The sequence below is a fragment of the Pithys albifrons genome, chromosome 1, assembly GCF_047495875.1.
Source record: "Pithys albifrons albifrons isolate INPA30051 chromosome 1, PitAlb_v1, whole genome shotgun sequence".
Classification (NCBI taxonomy): domain Eukaryota; kingdom Metazoa; phylum Chordata; class Aves; order Passeriformes; family Thamnophilidae; genus Pithys; species Pithys albifrons.
Window position 1 is genome coordinate 84619729 of NC_092458.1, and position 14469 is coordinate 84634197.

The window sequence follows — 14469 nt, forward strand, 5'->3', positions numbered from 1 at the left end:
CAAAAGCCGCAGTCTTATCTGGAGATTCTTATCAGTAGGAGTGTTACTGATGGACACAGAAGATGCAGATAAACTGCAAACAGAGAAAAAGACATTAAAGGAAGGAGACTGTTTTAGCCAGCACTGATTGTACAATAGTCAGGACTTTGAGATCTGGGAGACAGTTTTACAGCTACATTACCACGCCTTGCTGCTCTGGACATGTTTAAAATCAACACAGAATAGGATTTCCAATCAGTCTGAGCATTTCCCTTTTTTTCTTCATGTCAAGAAGAATAAATCTCTCAGAGCATCAGAAGCAGAAAAAAATTGCATAGCATGGCAGCAGGTAGGCACAGAGACAGACTATGTAAGTTGCCCCAAAATCAAGACAGTCAAAACCACAGTCTTCATATGAGGTATATTTTGAAAAACTGTGTAAGTTTAATATTTTCTTTACATTTACTTATCAATTTCACCAGCTGGGTAGATAAAAATTTCAGAGAATAGTGGGTTTGTCCCTGCCATTAATCCCCTAAATTTGGTGGTCAGATTTCCACAGAGTAACTGTGACAAACAGATTAAGAGCAAGCAAAGTGCTGGCATTTATATTTGGGGGTACCCTCAACCTCAATCTTGTTCTTTATTCCTTCTTCAACATTTCTGAATAAGAAGATGCTTCTGAAAGTCAGACCAACATTTAAGACTTGTAAAATAAGGGAAAGATGAATTCAAAGCTGAACTAGTACGCATCAAAGGTGTTTGTCTATCTGTATGAATGGGAAATAGGAAGTAAAAAAGCAGGAATAGAAAAGGGAGGTATGTAAGTAGTAATTACAAAAAATAAAAAAAGAGCGTTTCTTTTGTTTCTGCAGTCACTCTACAGTTTCCTGATGAATCACACAAATTAGGAATTCAGTTTCCAGATACAAAAAAGAACCCTGATAAGGCTTTGCCATTTCAGTGTCTTCTATTGGTCACACCCTGGAACATCCTCCATGATGACCGTCTCAGTTGGACTAAAGAGAAGATAAAAGCTTGGTACGAAATGAACTAAATGGCACAGGGATCACAACCATTTTGCTTAAAATATAAATTGCAAAGGAGGCTGTGAAAAAGCAAAACAGAATAAAGCCCTAAACCAACCATTATATACTTCATTAACTGTATAAAAGTGCAAGATTAAAGTAGTTTGGGTTAAGCATTCAGTTCACTATAGGCCACAAAAATGCTTAGCTTGGCCATCAATGGCCTAGTTTTGTCATTCAGTTACTAATATTAGTTTAGACCACAGAAAGAAAATAAAACTGAATGAAAAAATGTATGCAATTCACTTTGAAAATGGTTAGTTTTCTGTGACCAGCACGAAATATTACCTCAATATCATAAGCTATACAATATATACATAAAAATATTGTGTCTTAATCTTTGTTTTAACAACTTAGAATAAAGCTGTACTGAACGCTATTTCCTTAGTGTGCCAACTCATTGCTCTGCTCTGGCCGACTGGGCCAGTGACACAGAGAAGTCCTTTTATAGCAATGGTACTCAGATCGATCCACAAGTTTGACACTTCAGCCACAGAAACTGTTGAAACTCTTTATTCAGGCAGGCTAGGTGATCTCATGCGACTGCCCAGGTCTCAGTCAAAGCTTCTTGGGTGGCTCCACAAGAAGAACAGGCCATATTCCAAAAACAAACTGTTAAAAGAAAAAATAGGAAGAGGGGAAAGATTTCTTGGAATATTATGTTTCTTGGATCAGAAAGCAAACACTTTACATATTACACTATCAAAAATAAAGTAATGACAAAGGGGTAATGGCTTTAAAGTGTAAGAAAGTAGATTTATATTGGATATTAGGAAGAAATTCTTCCCTGTGAGGCTGGTGAGGCACAGAAACAAGTTGCCCGAAGAAGCTGTGGATGCCCCAACCGTGGAAGTGTTCATGGCCAGGTTGGATGGAACTCTGAGTAATGTGGTCTAGAGGAAGATGTCCCTGCCTCTGGCAGAGAGGTTGAAACTAGATGATCATTAAGGTCCTTTCCAACCCAAACCATTCTGTATTTCTATGAAAATTGCAACTGCATTTCCTAACAGGCATAATTATTGATCCCCAACACAAGTTCGAAGCACAAGATATCCAAATGCACATTAATGTACACAAAATATTGTTTGCTTACCTTCACCTTTGGCCTGTGTTTCAGGAAAAGTGTCCTTGTGTATAAACTGTGGAGAAGGAAAAAAGCATGCTTAAAATTTCATGTATAGAACAACATATAAAATAATGATGTACTAATCCCAGTTTTATTTTTCCAACTAGAAAACTATTGTTTCTGTGATCATAGAGCTACTCATTCTAGATTTAGTCAGATTAGGAGACATTACCTTACAGTAAATCCCTCTAAAGACTCTGCAAACTAATTTACCCTATAACTTATAGGGGAAGAAAGAATGAAATCCAGAGGGGGAAGAAAAATCAAACAGGGACTAAAGTCTCTCATTTTAGAAGGATGAAATTTAATTACTTTACCACAAAGTATAGCAGATGTAAAAGGGAGGAAAAGCAACATAGCTTGATTCTCTCTCTCATTTTTGTTCTTAGACACTTGCTTCTCTCAGAAGATCTTTTTCTGTGTATGAACTCACTTTTTTAAAGGGGACTAGATGATGCCACTGTGTGGCTAAGAAAACTACTCAGGAAACTACTTCAGGGAAAGCATATAGTTCACTGGGTAACACAGAGAAATCAAACATCTGCACATTCCCCAAGAGCTAGAGGATGCAACCCAAAGTATTTTTATGTGCTGCATGTTGGAAAAACCTTGCCTCTGCTTGATTTCTGTAAGGAATTCTCTTAAAAAAATTATTTCAAGGTCTATAGGCCAGCAGACAACCTGTCAGTCAAAATGAAGCAACTGTTTTCCATATACCTTGACATATTTTATATATACATATGTATCTAAAGGTATATATGTATATATACATCTACATATGTACACATATATGTATATATATACATATATATATAAAACAAAAGCTATCAGATCAACTGTTGGAACTGTACTTATTTTTCTCTGCATTTTCCTTTTACTAGGTATTTTAACGTCTGACTAAAAAGGAGAATATCATGCTGGATGTAAAAAAATTTATATATAATCAGGTTTCCTGAACTATATAGAATGTATTTGTAAAACAAACATTCTCTCAAGTTATGGTTACATGGTAAAATATTACTTCATTATATGATGAATCAACTGCAGAAATTCTTCAGAGACTTCAGCTTAAATTCTCTTCTTGTACCTGGTTCCACTAGATGGTGGTACAGAGCAAAAATGAGATAAACATCTGCTGACTCCAGACTTGCTAACTTACCTTATTGCTCCAAGTCTCCTCCTAAAACTAATATCCTGCCCTTCTGGGAACAGCTCTACTACTTCAGCCATCACCCTTCTGCACTACAGCATGATGACATCTAGGTATTAGGAGTGACTGTGTCTATCAAAAACATTAGTTATGCTTCTAAATTTAAACACATTTAAATACTTTAGGATTGCTGCTCAAGAACAGACAGGTATTAATGGCTTACATTCTGAAATTATTATAATGTCAAATAGTTTTCCAGTTTAACTGCCAAAGGGTTCCCATTTCTAAATTACATTTTCTTGAAGAACTGACTATTTAAAGATTAGTGATTACATTTTGAAGAATATAAAATGATTTTAGGGAGTTTTTATATCAGTTGCAGAGGAAAGGAAACCTCGCACCCATTTAACAAGTCATTTTCCTGCTCTTCTGGATGATACAATTTCTGAAGTACATATGAACATGTGAAGACTCCTAAGATCTCTTTAAGAATATCCAGTTCCAGTTTATGAACATCTCCTACCTTAGCAGGATATGAAGGTAAGAACCCAGTCCTGTGAGAATGTGCCACCATGCATGAAACTGTGTGACAGCTCCCACCACAGGAGGCATCTTCTCTCGTAGTGCTCTGAAAGAAAGAAATCACATGCAACAGGATAATTTTTTTCAAGCTAAGCAATCTCAAATCACAGTGTTTGATTCTCAGATCACACATTATTGTTTCCATATCTCAGGCATATGCTTGAAGGGTGAGGCTTCACGTGATCAGGCTTTCAGCAGGTCAGCAGCAGTTATACCTTGTACTGCCAGTACAGAAAGATATCAGCACACTGACTTTCTTACACATTTAAAGAAAGAACACACTTCTTTATACAATAAGTGATCAGTTACTTCTGGACTCAAATTTCAGGGAATACATTTATGGCATCCCACAGTCTACCATTCTACCATGAGTTCTACCATTCTCCTCCCCCAAACCCCTATGAACTACTGCCTGTAGGATGAAACACTGAGTTTAAGATCCGAGAGAGAAAATGGGATCTATCAGACATCAGCACTTCACCTGTGGCAATCACACCACCTATTCCCCTGGTTCACGGGGCCTTAACTTGCCTTTCCCTGTTGGACTCTAAAACAGGGACAAAATAGGTGTTTAGTGAGGAATCAGTGTAAGTAGAGGGTCTGAAATACTCTGACAAGAAGCTTTGTATTTTGCAGTTAGGGGAGTGAGCTACTTGTGAAGGGGCTAAGGGATAGAGGTAAAGATATAAAGGGAAGGAATTACATTGCTCTGATTTCTCCCACTCACTAGGCTTCTGCAGATATCACCTATTTTGGTTGATGGTGGAGCAAATGTTTGCACCTGCTTGTCTTTTCACATTCAGTCAAAACAAAAAAGGGAAAACAGTGATTGCATATGTTAAGAAAGAAAAATCTGCAGCTTCTGTAACGCTTTAAGGTTTGATGTTATAGTGCTCAGTCCCTGACTAAATCCTGAACTACAGCTATTCAGTCACAAATATTAGCACAGAGCTTCAATTCAGTGAGCTCAGCAATGACACACTGGTTGTGTTGTCAGCCTGGCACAACCTCCAAGCCTCTGGATGGAAGGAAATTTCAAAGGCCAAATTCCAGCCAGGGAAACCAAGTGCTAGAGATCTTGCTTTGCTATTTTTATTCTTATTTTTTTTTCTTTTTAAAAAAAATAAACTCCAGATTTAATGAAATTGGGTCCATCATGAGCAAATCAGCAAATTTGCTGATGACACCAAGTTGGGAGGGAGTGTCGACCTGCTGGAAGGCAGGAGGGCTCTGCAGAGGAATCCAGATAGACTTGAGAGATGGGCTGATTCCAATGGGATGAATTTCAATAAGGCCAAGTGCTGGGTCCTGCACTTTGGCCACAACAACCCCCTGCAGCGCTACAGGCTGGGCACAGAGTGGCTGGAGAGCAGCCAGGCAGAAAGGGACCTGGGAGTACTAATTGACAGGAAGCTCAACATGAGCCAACAGTGTGCCCAGGTGGCCAAGAAGGCCAATGGGATCCTGTCCTGTATCAAAAATAACGTGGCCAGCAGGACCAGGGCAGTGATCCTTACCCTGTACTCTGTGTTGGCGAGGCCACACCTTGAGTGTTGTGTTCAGTTCTGGGCCCCTCAGTTCAGAAAGGATATTGAGGTGCTGGAGCGGGTCCAGAGAAGAGCAACAAGGCTGGTGAAGGGACTGGAGCACAAGCCCTATGGGGAGAGGCTGAGGGAGCTGGGGTTGTTTAGCCTGGAGAAGAGGAGGCTCAGAGGTGACCTCATCACTGTCTATAACTTCCTGAAGGGAAGTTCTAGCCAGGTGGGGGTTGGTCTCTTCTCCCAGGCACTCAGCAATAGGACAAGGGGGCACAGGCTCAAGCTCTACCAGGGGAAATTTAAGTTGGAGATCAGAAAAAAATTCTTTCCAGAGAGAGTAATCAGGCATTGGAATGGACTGCCCAGAGAGGTGGTGGATTCCCCATCCCTGAAGATTTTTAAACTGAGATTGGCCATGGCACTGAGTGCCATGATCTGGTAAAGGGACTGGAGTTGGACCAAGGGTTGGACTTGATGACCTCAGAAGTCTTTTCCAACCCAATTGTTTCTATGATTCTATTATTCTATGAAATATAGAAAAAAACCCCTGAACTAAAACCCAATTTTAAACTTTAAAACCAACCAGAGCAGATAGGTGGATGATTCGCAAGTTACATCTTTAGAAAACAAAAAATTTCAAGGAATTGAAATGCATTTTCTCCAAAGGTTCAAATGATCCAACTGGGAGAAATCCAAGGCTCTGCAAATGTCTGATTACAGCTAGCAAACAATCATATTTATTTTTTTCCAGCACCATAACCTAACAAATATTACAGGAAGTATGCTAGCATTTATTCTCTTTAGAAAATGAGGATGGAAAAAAGTACCTTGGCAGCCGGTGTAATTTTTGGGCCTAGGAACCAGTTCAAAAGCCCCAAAGACCCACAGCAGTTCCGCAGGCTTGGTGAATTGTGGGTTATGAGCTCACCAGTGATGTGAGGCAGCTGCAAAAATCAACCTGGATGCCGATATTTTCAAAGTAACTGCATACCAAGCCACTTGTGTTGCAAATAACTCTTCTATCCCATCACTATCAAGTGCTTCTAGGGATGAGGCACCATGTATTATATTAATTAAAAAAATTCAAGAATACTCTATTGGAATTAACTTTCAGTTGGCCTAACCTAGTGCAGGATCTACAGAGCCAAAAGCAGAAGGAAAACTCTAGACTTCTTTACAGCATACTATTATTTGGCCCTGAGAAAGCAACCTACTAGGACAATTAGGTACACCACAGATTCAGAGGTCTAACAGTGTTTCAAATTGCCAGCAATGTATTTTTCTGGATGCTGGAATCAACCTTCCCATCTCCTCCAGTTTGTGGCAGAACACACGGACCACAACTTGGTGCTGTTTATTGGTAACATATACATTGTAATAGGTGTGCAGAACTAGTGCTTTTGATATTTTTCTAGGAAATGGCAAGAGCAGAAACCAGAAATAAAACCAAACTAGCAAGGTAAAAACATATTCAGATGAGATTAAGTGTAAACAGAAGGCTTTAGTAAGCCACAGATTCTCAAAATTACTTGAGTGACATTACTTCTCACAGTTTAATTTGAAGTTAGACAGAAATATCAGAAAATAAATCTATTAATGGATAAAAGACATTAAAATAAAAAACCTGTTGAGTGATGAATCTAATTATGAGCAAACTGGATAAAACCCTCACGGATGTTTTGTATGCAGCATACCATATGTAACACAAGAGGAAATTAAATATACACCACAAAATCAAATCTTTATACTAAAAGATTATTAAGAGTGTGGTGGTTTTAGTTAGGCCTCAAATTAGCAGGCTCAGGGAGTCTGCGTGGATTGGGAGAGACAGGTATTGCCTCACTAAGTAACCAGGGAGATATTTCATACCAGATGACGCAAACTTAAGATATGAGTGCAAGAGTAGGAGGTGTTAGTCCAGTTTCATCATGGCTGAAGTACAGGTAGGACATGCCGCAGCTGTCCTGCTGTCTGGGCCCTGCTGCTGCTGTCGCTACTTGCCTTTTGTTCGAATTCAGGGAAGTAGAAACATTTTGTTGTTATACTTTCTGTTTCTTGCTGGGTGTCTTTTAAAGTGCTTATAGATCTAGAGTGATAGAATCTCTTTTTGATGGGGAATGGGAAGTTATTTCTTGTTATTTCTAACGTGTGTGTGTTATATTTTAGTATTACTTTTCTCTTTTCTTTATAAATATATATAGTTACTTTCAGCATAAACGTAGTTTGAAGGGGTTTTTTTTCCCCCTTTTCCTCCCTTTTCTCAGCAGGGCAGTGGTGGTGGGGGGAAGCTTTAACTCTGTACTTGGGCAGTTAGCATCTTGCCAGCTCAACCCAAGACAAAGACCTATCCAGACAAAGTGAAAAAAATACTCACCTCAATTTATCACAGAAAATATTGTCCACATTCCAGAGGAAAAAACCCATTAAAAATACAGTTAAAGATGTATAGCCAAGGCCTCTAAGCCACGGGTATACCCTAGAGAGAGAGAAATAATGCAAAGTTTAGTTGAGAATGCTTTAAAGGCAGTGTGTAACATACATAAATACTATTATATATAAATAAAATGTTTTATCAATTTGGTTTTTTCGCCAAAAGAAAAAATAATAACTTCAAATTTCATCTATTTAATTATGGTATTTTACTTCTCCTCTCTCCTGACTTCACATTCTCTGAGACTGTTCTTTTAAATGTTTTATGTCAATATATCTAATTTGTTCCCTAAATACTACACTCTCCTAATGAAACAATTAAGTGGGAAAACTGATGTTGGCTAAAAGGCACTAATTATTCAGTTCCATGTATAATCTTTCAATTAAAAAAAAAAAAAGAAGCCATGGGACAAATTAGGATTTTCCCAAAAGAAGAGGCTCTTTTCCAGTAGATGATATCTTATACTAGTGGTCTTTCAAAATTACTCTTTGTGAACATAGACCACCATGACCAACAACTAACCAAATGAATGTTATTAGGAAACAGTAATTTTACTTATATTTTAGAGCTGAGTGCTACTGGGAATAGAAAAATATCAATTTAATTTTGGAAATAAAAAGTCCTCTTTAAGATATGGGAAACACACTGAAGAATCAGATGCAAGGAAGTGCACCACTTACTAACTTACTCTCCCTGTTTACATTCAGGTTGGACCATGGAATTGTAAACTTCTACATGGAAAGCTCCTTTCCCTCTAATAAGGCAAGTCCAAAAGCAACCCAAAATGTAACCCTAAAAGGTTGCCATGAAATACTGTTCAAATTATTTTTAACTGTCACAAATGCACAGTTGAAATTCTGGGTGAAAATGCATTCCTGAGCTGCTTTTTCCTACACTGTGTGTGCCACACACAGCACACACGTCAGAGCTGTGAGCACTGGGAACCAAAATTTTCAAAACACAACAGGTAGAGCTAACCAGATACGAGCTGTACATGTTCACAAATGCACTGCCAATATAAACTAGCAAAACTATTACTTGTTTATCTAATAAATGTGTGGAGCACTATGCAGTACATGACACTGTAATATTCCCAACTCAGTGCTCCAGAGACATAAGCAAGACCAAAACATAAAAGAGCACTCAACAGTATGTCAGGCATGCTGCTAAAGAGGTAATTAAGCTGGAACTGTTCAGGGAATAAACGGTAGTGTTTTGTGAAGGAATGAGAAAGAGACTGGCATCACTTATTAATGAGGAACATGCTTTGTGAACGGAGAGTAACATTTGCCCAGCTGTAATCTTGGGAAGGAAGCAGATCAAGAAAGAGATGACAGGTGTGGGGGAAACAGGCAGGACAAGGAATAAACGGTGAGGACAGGATGCGGTGGTAGCCTGGAAGGAATAACATGCTGTTCTTTGAGATTTTCACTCTAAACTCTGAGACTTCAAGCCCTGCAATAAGAAATATGAGTGATAGGAAGTGAAGTAAGAAACAAAATAAACAGAAATCAGGGTCAATATTTAAGCTGAAATAGGTGGACAAGTGCTAGCACTACTGAAGGAAATACAGGAATATGTTCTAGCAATGCAGAGAAAGTGAATCCAAAACTGTGCTTGGAGAGGAATTTTAGAGAAAAGAAAAGGTACCTTCAGGTTGGCACAGCTTCTCTAGCAGAACTGATTTAAAATTAGTAGTAGTTTAATTAAAATTTAAAAGTAGTTTAAACCAACTTCTCTCCCCATCCCAACTTTCTTATCAGTTTGCATAATATAACCAAATGGGGGAAGCAAGTCTTTGTAGGCCCCTGTTGCAATGAAGTGATCAAGCTAATTAAAAGTATACACTCTAGACGCCTAAAATTGAAGCAAAAAGCAGGTGGAACTTCAGAGACAGACTTTGCTGGAGACAAAAAATGAATGGTACTCTGGGAGGGAGGATGGTGGCATTATTGATAAAGACAGAAGACTATGAAATGCTTTGGAAATAATGGGAATGCACAACTGTGTGGAATTTGCAGAACTAGAAAAATAGCAGGCCCAAGAGTTTTTCTACACACAGAGAAAGAAATTTGATCTAGTGACTAGAACTATGCTCAATCCTTGAACAAGAACAAAATTAAAATGACTTGAATTTGGTTCAATTTCGTTCCCCTTGGAAGCGAATTAATGTAATATCACTTAAGATCTCTGGTTTAGAATTCAAACTTCCAGTTCATGGGTTTTAAAAGTGCCTTTAATTTGATGATTGTTTCTACCACTGCAACACCATATCAGTTTTAAGTTCTTTTTGCTTAATAAAAGTCTGTGAACGTTTGCACTTGGTCTGTGGGAATTTCTTGGGAAAAGCACAATGATATGAATTCAAATCGCAAATGTAAGACAATTCAATGAATGTACTTGATCCTTGTGGTCCATTCCACTCAGGATATTTGGTGATTCTATGATACTTTAATTTACATATTTTGTTAAATTTTCGCTTGTGTTCCAGAACAGATACCTGTGGAACTCAAAACAAAGTTTAACAAAAAGCACATTTAGAATGATGACAGTAGAAAGAAAGGAGTAATTTTCAGAAGCAATCTCCAAATACACAAGAAGACCAACAATTCACAGGGCATAGACAGAAATGGACAATGAACTGAGCCCTTGAGAGCCAGGAGTGCTTACTCCAATACTCATTCAATTCTTCCTCCCTTTTACCTACCAAGTCTGTGCTCTGATGATTCTAATGCTTCTCATATCTCGTAACACTTCTAATGCCTTTTGTTTGTTACAGTTTTTATTTTAATTTCCATAATATATACCTAACTTTATCCAGACCAAACTGTAAGAAAAACTATCATTTAACCTTCTGTGTTATTATCTTTTACATTTGAATTTCAACTACTTGAGCAGGGAAGAGAAACAGAAATCGCTAAGTGATGGTTCTGCTCTGCAGTTTTGCCACTCCCCAGGTATCATCATTTGAGTTTGGACACCACCAAGAGATTTCACATTACCCAGCACTATGAGCACAGAAACTCCATTGCCCTTGAAGTCCCAGGATAGCAGCTGAAGCCACCAGCAGGACAGCTGGCAGTGAACAGTTAAATGTTATCCCAGTGGCTTCAAAAAGTGCCAGGTGATGAGCCATTCTCTATGAACCAAGCAGAGCTCATGAGCTAGCAGTATGTACCCAGTTAAAGAAATTTTGCCATTGGCAATCTTTTTTTTATAATTTCTTTTTTTTTAAGCCCACAAAAAAAAAATACTATGTTATAATGCTGAATTTAATGGTTACTTACCATAATACTATATAAACAGATCGTAGAACTATAATGGAAACTAGTGTTCCATACATGACCTGGAAGTAAAAAATGAGATAAAATTCAGCAGTTGGATTCAAGAGACCTTATAAAATACTACAAGAGTAAAAAAAAAAAATCTTGAAGCCTCTGTTGTTTTTTTGATTTCTTAATCTCAAGAAAGCAGTATTCCTCCTAACTTCCTCTCCAGAAAGCTTTCCGATAAAGTGTCAAATAAAAGTATGATTATAAACCATGGCCTTTATGCAATTAGAGGAAAAATCAGCTGTGTAAAACCACTGTTTCACTGTTTTGAATCAGAAAGCTAACACTAGATGGCACTCATAAAGCATCCTGAAATCAAGAATGGTAACTAACTCCTGTCATCTCTGTCTGCGTATTTTAGCCCAGGATTCTGTAAGCATCACCTAAACCCATTTTTGAAAGCGGTACTTCTTTTATTGATACCTGATTAATATTTTTTTCCTGAATGCAAACACTTGAATAGAATATGCACTATGCCCATACTGAGCTTCAATATGGAAGAAACTTTTCAGAAACCATTTCAAAGAACTATTACAGATTGTTGGGATCCAATCTCATTATATAGTGGGAAGGCTGCATGCTCTGAAGATTCATGAGCAGAATCTGGCTCACTGTAGGCTTGATGAATTTGAGTGCAATTGCCTGACATATATAAAAAGTGAAAGTAATCATTTATTTTCTGCCTCATGATCTTTAAATCACTCTCCTTTTTTAATCACAAACTTAGAATCCATGTAACACAATCTCTAAGATGTAAAGACTAAAGGAAAGAAAAAATGTAGTCAGTCATGACTTAGAAGTGATGCAGAAGCCCCTGCAGCAGGAAGGATTTTTAGACATTGCTGACATTCAATTACTCTCCACACTTTTTATTCTGAACACTAGTTTCCTCCTGCCAAAAGGCAGTTTGTTCCAAGCAGCTGTGCCTTGCTCTTTGCCTCTCTCCAGTGGTCCACAAGTCCCTTGCTGTTTTTTTCTTCTTTGTTCACTGTCTAACCTTTCTCATTTTGCTTCCGGTAAACTCTTATGTAATGCTGCATGAAAGAGAAAAATTACAAATCTTTGCTATTTTTAAAAGCCACTAAACCTCACAGAAGCATGTTTACAAACTAGTGTCCTTACCACATTCAACTGACCTCCTTATACCCTTCCTTCTTTTAGACTGTGTTGCCTCTGAGACAAGGACTGCCTCTTACTCTGCTGTAACTGGGGCAGTTGGGTACTACTGTCCTGTAAGCACATGCATATGTCTTGTCATCTGACATAAAACAGGTAGCTGTAATAATGCAAAGTGAAACCTGCCTTTCAAAAGTTCATAAAGGAAAATTTGCAAGCTCCTTTTAGCTTGAAGGGTGAGGTTAGTACCACACACCATATTATCAGTGCATCTATAAAGAACAAGACAGACAACAGAGCCCTTAAGTTTGTCAACAGGTAAAGTAAGTTCCAATACTGACTATTCAAAGTCTTGCAGCACAGCAGCTCTTTATATGCATTCAGAGGGAGATCAGAGAACTCCAGTAAATAAATTAGTACCACTTTGTGTTCTGCTCTACAGAGCTAAACAAAGCAAAACTATTTGAAAGGCTAATTGGTTCTGGCTTGTACTTTATACAAATCTGTTGGTTAATTCCAGTCTCCTTGTTGGGGTACAGCACATAAATCAGTAAAAAAAGAAAACCAACAAAACCTGCTAAACATAGCCTTAGGATCAAATGCTTATCAGCACCAAGCTAAATGTAGAAAGAGGAACACTGAGGTGTGGTAGATGCTGCATGCTGGTGCAATTCTTCATTCCTGACATTTTGCCATAAAAGACCCTACCATATAACAAATACAGACTAAATGCTAAACTTGAACGCCATTTAATTCACAAGCCTCATTTAAAACAGCCTGTTTATTTTTTTCTAATCAAATCCAGTAATTTATTCTAAGAAAGAGATGGCACATAGGAAGACACTCACAGAAAGGCTCCTCTAGAATTCAAATTGCAGTGTGATGCCCTTTTTTTGCTATCTCCTCCTTGCATATTCCATTGCTAAAATACTCCTCTGCAGCAGAGATATGGGAAAAACCTATCCATGAAGAGAAACTGCAGTCATACACATTACGTGACCGCCTTTATGTTTGCACCCAAATTACTCTTGGGTTCTTTGTACAAGGAGTTAAATAGTGTCAGATTATGGCAAGAGACACAGATCTCACAGGTAGCCCAAAGCCCAGGTAAAACTCTATTGTTTTGAGCAGTTGCTAAAAGCAGGAAAGAGCAAAAGCCTAGAAGCTTTCTTTGTAGAGCTTGTGGGTTGGTATTTCCTAGTGAGTTGCTTAATACCTTGCAGAAGAGGACAGTCTTAACGGACAGAGGAAGGAAAAAAACCAAAAAGAACCTTGCAGTGACTGCAGAAAAACATGCCCACAGCTGACACTTCAATTTCTTGCCTCTTCTGCTCCCCCACCAACCAGGTTGTTAGCAATGAAACATGTTTGTGTTTAAAAGCCTGTGAAAAGCTGGAACAACAAACTGTTCTGCTCTGCATGCTCCAACCCTCCACGCTGAAGATGAGTACCGAGGAAGTGTTTCGGTGATATGCTGAGACTGTTTGCTGCACGTTTCGCTACACCTGTTTCTTACTAGAGGGCTGTACACCAAGCTGCATAATTTAGTTCATACTCCAGGGAGCAGGGCTTACTTTATCTCCTCTGCCAACCATGGATTTACTATTTTCATCATGGTAAAAATTTGTTAGGCATTATCCATCCACCCAAAGAAGGATAAAGTACAATATTACCAAAAAAAAAAAAAAAAAAGAAAAAAAAGAAAAAAAAGAAAAAAAAGAAAAAAAGAGAAAAAAAGAGAAAAAACCCAAACAACAGCCCCCCCACCTTATTCAAGTTAACTCAAATTTTTCCATTCCTTCAGCTCCTTTTGTTCTTCTTCTTCAACTAACACATCATTAAGCGACAGATGAAAACTCAGGCAAGTTTTCTGCTCTTTTCTCTCACAGTGCCTTTAAATTGTAAGCCAAAGAACATCCTTGCACTTCAACTGAAACTAAAGGAAACAGCAGAATCCCAAAATCTTTTGTTATCACTAGACAGTTCCCTCTTTGCTGTTTCAGATGCAAATAAAGCTGCACAAATTTCAGCTTTGAAGCCCTTACCTTTGCAACTGGGGAAAACCCCAATGTCAGATGACTACACAGTGGATTACCTGATAAGCAGGCCAAATGCAAAGAACATCCT

The 14469-nt window shown here is 38.2% G+C and overlaps 1 protein-coding gene across 2 annotated transcripts in view; it reads right to left on the bottom strand.

Annotated features, from left to right (window-relative positions):
- Positions 1-1564: 1564 nt before the first annotated feature.
- Positions 1565-14469, bottom strand: part of ACER3 (alkaline ceramidase 3) — a 59060-nt gene continuing 46155 nt past the window's right edge. For both annotated transcript variants that reach the window (XM_071557220.1, XM_071557229.1), the window contains exons 7-11: positions 11182-11240; positions 7838-7939; positions 3867-3971; positions 2161-2206; positions 1565-1679 (exon numbers count right to left, since the gene is read on the bottom strand). In XM_071557220.1, the coding sequence (XP_071413321.1) occupies positions 1626-1679; positions 2161-2206; positions 3867-3971; positions 7838-7939; positions 11182-11240 (366 nt within the window). In that variant the 3' untranslated portion in view covers positions 1565-1625. The remainder of the gene's footprint in view (positions 1680-2160; positions 2207-3866; positions 3972-7837; positions 7940-11181; positions 11241-14469) is intronic.